This window comes from Monoraphidium neglectum, assembly GCF_000611645.1.
Source record: "Monoraphidium neglectum strain SAG 48.87 unplaced genomic scaffold scaffold01072, whole genome shotgun sequence".
NCBI lineage: Eukaryota > Viridiplantae > Chlorophyta > Chlorophyceae > Sphaeropleales > Selenastraceae > Monoraphidium > Monoraphidium neglectum.
This window is the reverse complement of record NW_014012556.1, coordinates 6,812-15,565: the sequence shown is the minus strand read 5'-3', so window position 1 is coordinate 15,565 and position 8,754 is coordinate 6,812. Positions and strand designations below refer to the sequence as shown.

The 8,754-nt window shown below is 62.5% G+C and overlaps 2 protein-coding genes across 2 annotated transcripts in view; both read right to left on the bottom strand.

Moving 5' to 3' along the window:
- MNEG_6546 (hypothetical protein) overlaps positions 1 to 336 on the bottom strand; it is a gene marked incomplete at both ends in the record, with an annotated part of 888 nt that extends 552 nt beyond the window's left edge. Inside the window, one exon of the mRNA XM_014044982.1 lies at positions 287 to 336. Coding sequence (XP_013900436.1) covers positions 287 to 336 — 50 coding nt within the window. The remainder of the gene's footprint in view (positions 1 to 286) is intronic.
- Positions 337 to 4,728: 4,392 nt separating this feature from the next.
- Positions 4,729 to 6,420, bottom strand: MNEG_6545 (hypothetical protein; the record flags this gene model as incomplete). The annotated part of the gene is made up of 5 exons (XM_014044981.1): positions 4,729 to 4,923; positions 5,167 to 5,200; positions 5,478 to 5,569; positions 5,873 to 6,001; positions 6,322 to 6,420. 5 exons carry the CDS (start codon positions 6,418 to 6,420, stop codon positions 4,729 to 4,731), a joined length of 549 nt encoding a protein of 182 aa, XP_013900435.1.
- Between the last annotated feature and the right edge of the window lie 2,334 nt (positions 6,421 to 8,754).

Genomic DNA, 8,754 nt, shown 5'->3' with positions numbered 1-8,754 from the left:
GGGGCGGGGAGGGCAGGGCAAGGGGAGGAGGTGAGGATGAGTTGAAGACGCGAGCGCGGGTAAACCGGTCCCGTCAGGATTGGGGCAATAGCAGCTCGCAGGGAGCAGCTGCAGGCGCGCATACCAGGCCGCGTGGCATTCCGGGAGTCGTGAGCAGTCTGACCAACTCGAAGCAGGCAGATGTGGCACGCTTGCTTGCTGCCGCCTCTTCAAATCTTTGGTATGCACGCTGCAGCACGGGGGGCCCCGAAGGACGAACCGCCCTGAGTGCCAGCAAGTGACTCACTGGGTAAGCGTCACGTCGCCGATGTCTTTTTCTGGGGACTCCTCTTGCATTCCGCCGTTGCAGAAGATGCGCGTTGTCTCGCAAGCGCTCTGCGGAGGGGAAGAGCGAGCCGGGGTTGTCGCGGTTGCGAGTTTGCGATGCGTACTGCGATACGCAAGCGGGCCGCGTCCTTTGCACGTGCAGGATCCAGAGTGCGGCTTCCTTTCTTGTTGCGTGCTTTCTACCAGCAAGGACGGCTAGGTGTCCGGCGCTGACAAGAGCTGCAATTGAGCAAAGTAACCCTCCTCCCCAACCACACTAAATGCGCGCGCACACACACATGCATGCACACACACGTTCACACGGCAGGCACGCACGCATGCGCGCGCACGCAAGCACACACACACACACACACACACACACACACACACACACTTATTCTCACTCTCTCCCACATACACACTCTTCCTCTCTCTCTCTTGTAAAGGCACACACTCGTGCACGCAAATGCACCCACCGTGGCTGCCTTGGGGCCCGACAACCGGCCGGCGTATTTGCAGGCGTCGCCAGACACGATGATTTTGTCAGGGTTGACGGGAGCTCCAGAGCAGCTGTCCTTGCAGTTCTGCCAGCAATGATTCGTCTGAACAGAAGGGGAGAGGGGTCAGCACGGACGAAAGAAAGGAAAGGCGAGTCAGGTGAATTGCAAAAGTGTACTATCCTAGTAGGATGGACAGACCGGTAGTGTGAGGCTGCGCAGTACGGACCACACACCAAAGATAACACTTTTTTGTGCAGTGAAAAGAGGTTGGATTGGTGAAAGGCGCCAAGCAATGATTGTGGGTGTGTTTGAGGAGGTGTTGGTGGGGTGGGCGGGCGAGGGCGGGAGCAGCCCGGGCCTTCGCTGGGAGGGTAAGCAGGGCCAGTGCACAAAGGCTGTGCACCGGGCGAAACGTGGCAAGCCACGGTGGCAGCGGCGCCGCACCTTGCAGTCCTTGCATTCGATGCAGGGGCCAGACTGGGCGGTTGCGACGCTCAGGAGGAGCGCCAGGGCCAGAGCTGCCAAAGCAGCCGCGGCGTGATGGCGCATGGCTGCTGATTCTGGCGGACTGGGCGCAAGGGTGGTGGCGCGGGTGTCAATTCGTTGATTAGAGGCCCTGAGTTCTGCAATTGTCAGATCCAGACGTCAATAGCTTACCGTATCGTACTGTACTTGAAGAGAAGTACAGTACGGCGTGATGATGTGTACGTAATCACCGTCCAAGAGCTCGTTTACGGGGGCAGGAGGCTTGGTGCTGTGGTAGATTGAACAATGGCAAGATCCTGATATACTGCTTCCATGCAGCCTGCACTGTCGACAGATTCCGCGCAGCGAATGCCACGTTAGCCAAGCGTCCAGGCTTGTGTCATACATGGAGGAGCTCCGGAAAAAAGCGGCTCAACGCACCTTATTACCTGGATCGTGAGCTAATGCACCGGCGTACCGGCCAGAGGGCGTCCCGCGCGCGTTGTCCCGCGCGCTGCTGCACGTACGTTTGTCACCCAGCTGGTGTGCAGCTGGAACCGGTGACCTGCAAGCGTGGACCGCTTTGTGACGACCAAGGCACTGGACCACCTGGCAGGCGGCTTAATCAGCCTTTAATCAACGCGTATTGACACCCGCGCCACCACCCTTCCGGCCAGTCCGCCAGAACCAGCAGCCATGCGCCATCACGCCGCGGCTGCTCTGGCAGCTCTGGCCCTGGCGGTCCTCCTGAGCGTTGCAACTGCACAGTTTGGCCCCTGCATCGGATGCAAGGACTGTCGGGTGCGCCCGTGTTGCCGCCTTCGCTTGTGTTGTGACCACGTTCGGCTCGGGGCACAGCCTCTCTGCGTACAAAGCCGTCATCCCGACATAGAAAGCCCTTGCTGCTCACGCCCTCGCCCGCCCACCCCACTGACACCTCCTAAACCGCAATCGAGTTATCCTTGGCGCTCTTCACCAAACCAACAGCTCCTCACTGCAAAGATGCGCCACCTCCACTGTAGGGTCCATACTGCGCAACCTCCCACTTCTGGTCTGTGTCAAGCTACACTTTTGATCTCACCTGAACCACATCTCCCACAACCCAGCTCGTCCCTGCCGACCACTCTCCCCTGGTTTCAGACGAACAACTGCTGGCAGAACTGTAGCCCGAGTTGCCCCGGGGTTCCAGTCAACCCTGACCAAGTCCTTGTGTCTGGCGACCGCTGCAAGCGCGCTGGCGAGCAGTCGGGCCGCACCGCAGCCTCGGTGGGTGCATTTGAGTGAACCGTTCCGTGCACGTACGTGTGTGTGTTGTGATTGGGGAGGACAGCGCATTTATTTGGGGCTGACCGCAGCTCGTTCCCGCACCGAACACCTCTCCTTGTTAGCACGAGCATGGAAAATGAGAGCAAGGCGCAATCTGGGGGCTGCCCGCCGCCACGGGCCGTCAAGAACACGGGCAGCCGGCGCATCGCAGTCCGTGAAGCTTGGACCGCAGCCGTCGCGTACCCTGTCTTGCTCCTTTCCATATCGCAGACTGCTTGCGAGACGGCGCGCCGCTTCTGCAACGGCGGAGTGCAAAACCTTTCTGCACGGGGTGGCATCGGCCTCACCACGCTTTCCCAGTGAGTCGCTTGCCGTAGTGCCGGGCGGTGCGGCCTTCGAGGCCACCTGTCCTGCAGGGTGCATTGTAAAGGTATGAAGGGGCGGCTGCACGCAAGCATGTTCCCTGCACCTGCTTCGAGTATCCAGCCCGATCGTCATGACTCCTCGAAGGCCGCACGGCCTGGTATGCGCGCGTGCAGCTGCCCCTTGCGAGCTGCTCTTGGCCTGGCTCTCTGCACCGGCTTACCCTGCGCTCGTGGCCCCAACTCACGCATCCACACCTCCCTCCCACCAGGTGCGCCAACATCGCCCTTGGTGCCTGCCAGCAGGTGGGGGCCTGCATACATTCCAGAGACGAGGGGATGTATTGATGGCAGCCTGCGGGGTTGAGATGAAAGGGCCTCCAAATGTTGATCATGAGTGGCACGTCATATGAGATGGATAGCGGTGCGTCGTCCAAGCAGAGAGCTCAACCATGCAACTTGCCTGCCTGCTGCACCCCAACTTTCGCAGACCGCCAATAATGGCCGCGCCCATTGGCACCCCTGCGGCCGCGAGCTGCAGCACGGCTGGAATCAGTGCACTGCGCAAAACTTCAGGAAGTTCTTTGAGGGAGAGACGCGCGACCTGTGCACCGACGCGTCCCGCAGCATCACCGGCATCGAGCCCGGCACCAATGAGTGGGCAAGCCCGCCCGTCTTTGGCTAGGCGCTGCCGCTCGCGCCTCGCGCCGTGGCAGGTTGCTCGCGTCCCGCCGTCACAAGAAGTACTCCTACGTGTTGCTTGCCAGGGGCTGTGATTGCACAGGTGTTGGCCGTTTTGGCATGCGGCATGCGAGGCGGGCCACAATTACCGTAGACAGTAAGCGGTGGCTTGCGACCGCTGCGTCCCTCACGTGTTACCCAACAGCCCTGCTTGCCGCACAGCACTGTCTTTCAAGTTCTCCAGTTCTCCAGTTTTGAGGCATTTGCTCTGCCCAGGATGCGTGGCCAGCCTGCAGGATGCGGGGTGCTTGCACAACCCGCAGTGCATTTCTTGTCTTGCATGTGATCAAGAACTTGTTGAACAGCCGTCCCTCAAGCACAAGTTTGAGCAATCGTCACCCGCTGGGCAGCTGTTGCACAGCAGCTGAACAAAAGCAACTCAACACACCTAACTACCTGGACCTTTAGCTGATGCACCGGCGTACCGGCCAGAGGGCGTCCCGCGCCGGTCGTCCCGCGCGCTGCTGCACGTACGTTCGTAACCTAGCCGGCAGCTGGTGTGCAGCTGGAACCGGTGACCTGCAAGCGTGAACCGCTTTGTGACGACGAGGCACTGGACCACCTGGCAGGCGGACTGGTGCGAGACGCGCCCGACTGGGCGTGTCACCTACAGGCTTGCAAAATGGCCTCACAGCCTTGTGCCAGCAGCGCGAGCTCTGCAGTCCACGCCTGCCCTTCGCATCCATCATGCTGCATCAGCAGCTACCAAGCAGGACAAATTGGAATAAGTGGCAGCTGTCGTCGATTACATTCAATACAGGAAGCTGACTCAATGCAGGTGGTGCAAGCGCCCCGCAAACCTGCAGGTTGGTCCTGGCACTGCAGATGCCTCAAAAAGTCAACACTGGAAAAAACTTGTGGATCACTGTTGTGTGGCAAGCGGGGATGTTGACACAAACACGCGAGGGGCGCGGCGTTTGCAAGCCACTGCCGCCTTATCCATGGTACTCGAGGCCCGCCACGCCTGCCGCACGCCAAAACGGCCAACATCATCCACACTGCCCTGGCAAGCAATACGCATGAGTGACGTCTGACGATCGTGTGCCCAAAAAAACCCGGCCATGGCGCGAGGGTGCGAACGACGGCGCCTAGCCAAAGACAGGCGGGCGGGCCCACTGGTTGGTGCCGGGCTCCACGCCCGTGATGCTGCGGGATGAGTCGGTGCACAGGTCGCGCGTCTCCCCCTCAAAGAACTGCCTGAACTGCTGCGCACTGCACTGGTTCAGGCCGCGCTGCAGCTCGCGGCCACAGGGGTGCCACTGGGCGCGGTCGTTATTGGCGGTCTGCGGGGGTTGGGTTGCAGCAGATTGGTGGATGGGGGACTTGAGATTGTAGATTGGACGACCCTGCCGGTTAGCTACGGTGTGCTGAGTTTTGTTTAACATCGGAACTTGGATGACGGTACCGACCAGCTATGAGCTGCGACTATATATGCCACATATCGTCCCCGACGCTTGGAGGTCCTCAGACACCATCCCCTGTGAAAAAACATCGCCTCGCTGCTGGAGCCTGCGCAGCTGCCCCACCTGCTGGCAGGCGCCCAGGGCAATGTTGGCGCACCTGCACGGGGTGGGTGGGTGGGTGGGCGTGTGTTTGGATTGTGCGGCGCGACCGTGGGGCATGCGGGGCCGCAAAGTCGGGGAAGGGCGTGAGCAACTTGCAGGGAGCAGCTGAAATCGCGCATGACAAGCCGGGTGCAGCCTCCCGGGAGCGGGCCGATCCACTTCAAAATGGGTGGGGTGCGACCCACCCACATGCAAATGGCCCTCCAAACTTTGGGTCACAAGCTGCACGGGTGGCCTCGAAGGCTGTGCCGCCCTGCTGGCAAGCGACTCACTGGGAAAGTGTGGTGAGGCCGACCCTGCGAGGCGCGGCGAAAGCCGTCTGGCGCCCGCCGTTGCAATAGCGGCGCGTCGTCTCGCAGGCGCTCTGCGAGGCGGGCAGTAGCAAGGTGGGGTGCGCGGCGGATGTCTTGACGTGACAGTGGGCCATGATTTTGGTTGTCCATGGCAGCGGCGTGCAGCACGGCAGGTGCGTCTTCCCCACATGCGGCGCGCTTGCACCGAAGAAGAGGGAGGTGAGCGCTGACAAGTGCTGCGGTTAGCGGCAAATCAATGCTCCGCCTCCCCCTCAAACACTCGCACCGCAAACATGCACACACATACACACACACACAGACACACAGACACAAACACACATACTCGCACACATGCGCACGCAAAATGCACCCACCCTGGCTGCATTGGGGCCCGACTGCTCGCCGGCGCGCTTGCAGCGGTCGCCAGACACAATGACTTGGTTGGGGTTGATGACTGGCGCCCTGGGGCAGCTGGGGCGGCAGTTCTGCCAGCAGTTGTTGGTCTGAAAGGCAGGGGAGAGGGGTCACCAGGGACGGGCTGGGTTGTGGGATTTGTGGGATGTGTTTGATTCATGTGCGAACGGTTGAGTAGTGCAGTACGGGGTTGCGCAGTACAGAGACTGCTGGTAACCCGGAGTGGACATGATTGTTGCAGACAGGAGAAGGAGGATGGTTCAGAGTGGGGCGAGGAGGCGTCAGCGGGTGCGCGGGTGTGGCCAACAGGGTGAGGGGGGCAAGTGAAGGAAGGCGGTGCAATGGGCGGAAGGTGGCGACGGACACAAGCCAAGGCGGCCGAACCGTGCCCCTGGATCCCCCCACGCACCCGGCAGTCCTTGCACTCAATGCAGGGCTGGGCGGTTGCGACGCTCAGAAGGAGCGCCAGGGCCAGAGCTGCCAGGGCAGCCGCAGCGTGGCGGCGCATGGCTGTTGATCCCGGCGGGCTGAGGTGTGCAGAGGGTGTTGCCGCGGCTGACAATATTGGTTGACTAGAAGCTGCGTTCCACTCGGCGTTCGAGTCCGGTAGTTGGCTGATCCAGCTGTCAGAAAGTACGTACGTGCGATGCTGTGATCCCGGAGGGCTTGTGTACCGGTGTGGGAATGTTGTTGCTGAAATTTATGAGCGCATTGAAACACCTCCGCCTTAATAGCTGTCTCCAGGCCTGCAACTGTGAGAGTAACCAGGGCGCGCTCGTAGTGACTGCCACGTTAGCAGGGCGGCGTTCAGGCTGATTGCAAGCAAGAAGGCGAGAATCGGAAAGGAACAGCTCAACACACCTGAATGCCTGGGCCCCGAGCTGACGCACCCACGTACTGGCCAGTGGGCGGCCCGCAAACAGCACTTGCGCTTAGAACCTGGCCGGCAGCTAGTGAACACGCTGGAACCTGGTGACGTGCAAGCATAGCGAGCCTGACGACGAGCAAGGTACTGCACCACCACAGGTCGGGCCAATCCGGCGGCATGGGGGCCAGCCTGGGCGTCACCCAGCACACCTGGCCATTGCGCCAGCGGGCCAAGCTTCTTTGCAAAGCACATTTGCAAGGCCCCCTGTAATGTGCATGTCGCACTACAAACCTAAGTTTCCTCTGCACCATAGGGAAGCGGCCTCGCATCCATGATGCTGCTTCAACAGCTACCGCGCCGCCATGGAAACATCGCATCCCCGGTGTGGGCCAGTTGCCTGTTACCCTTGGACACCAGCACTGAGCTCCCAAGGGACAAGGCACGAGCAAGATTTGGCAGGGGTCTACATAATTACAGAATCCAAAGGGAGGTCACATGTCGCGCCGCAACTCCAGTGCACTTCAGCAGCATCTTGAAACAGGGGTGGAAAGGTCAGGAGTTTCATGTGTCAGGGCGCATTTAGCAGGTCGCCCCGCCGGCCTCGGCGCTGGTCAAAATTGCCGGGGAAAAGGAAGGCACCTTCAGCAGCTGCTCACGCCTGCAGCACAGGGCAGCAATTCGGGGGCTCGATGCAGGCAGCGGCGCGTCTCCGCCCCGCCGCTGTGCGGACGGGGCATGCGGCCGGCCCGCCCAGCGGCGGCAGGGGCGAGGCGGCAGCCCACGAGCGCCTGATTCGGCGCACGCGGGGCACACGGCCTCGCCGCACCAGCACGCCAACTGGGTGGTGCGGGCGCGGCGCCACGCCGCGAATGACCACCGCGGCGGGTTCCGCAGGGCCACATCAGCTTCAAACAGCAGCGCTGAGGCGGTGACAGCAGGGAGCGGCGAGCGCGTGACGCCCTGTGATGGGTGGGGGGCAGGCGTTGAGGGGGCGACCCCGCGCCGGTGGCTGCGGCAGCGCGCGACCTGCCCTAGAGCAGGGGCCAGCCGCGTGCACGACAGCGGTTGCAGGGCGCGCGGGGCGGCGGGGACACACCGTCCTGCCGGGCCCAGCCACGGCAGACGCCACCCCACAAGAGCGGGCGCCGCGAGCCGCGGGTGTGGCCGCCGCTTATGAAGGAAGCGCGCTGAGCCGCCATGCCCGAAGCGCGGTGCTAGGGGACGCGGCGGCTGTAGCGGCAGAAAGAATTGCGACACACGATTGACTCAAACCCAGATCGCATCGCGAAGGTGGAAGGCTCGCTCCCCCCAAGCGGGTGCGGTCGGCCACAACAACAAGGAACGGCAAGCTGAAGCGTATGGTGCATCTCTGGGCGCTCGCCCGCAGGCTGTTTGGCCGCGCTCCTGTCCCAGGACGGCGGGTCGCGCCCTGCCATGCGGCGAAGATACAAGCAGGGTGTCTGTCGCGATGGCCATGGGGCCGAGCAGCCATGGGGCGCAGAGGCCATGAGGCAGGAGGCTCGTTTGACGCACGGCTAAGGGGCGCCCCCAAGGGGAGGCTCTGCTTATGTGTGGCGGCCCCGTGGGGCAGGCGGGGGGTGCGCTCGCGCACACGGTGGGCCGGGCGCGCCCTGCGCCTTCCAACGAGGGGCGGGCGCGCCCCAAAGGAAGGGGGGTGCGCCTGGGGGGGCGAAAGCTTGCGGCCCGCGCAGTGCGTCTGGGCAGCATTCCAATTGGGCGGTGCGGGCGGTGCGGTCGGGCGGTGGGCGTCCGGCGGGCTGCCTGTGGGGCTTGTGCGCACATGCCCGGCTTGGTTTGTGCGGCAGCCTGTGCAGGCCCCTGGCAAGGCGCCCGCCATGACAGCGCCCAGGGCATTATGTGCAGCTCATGAACATGGGCAGAGCATTGGTGGTCTCGCGCCTCTGCGCGTGGGCTCGGCGGGCGCGCAGCGGCAATCTGCGCAGCCCGCAACGG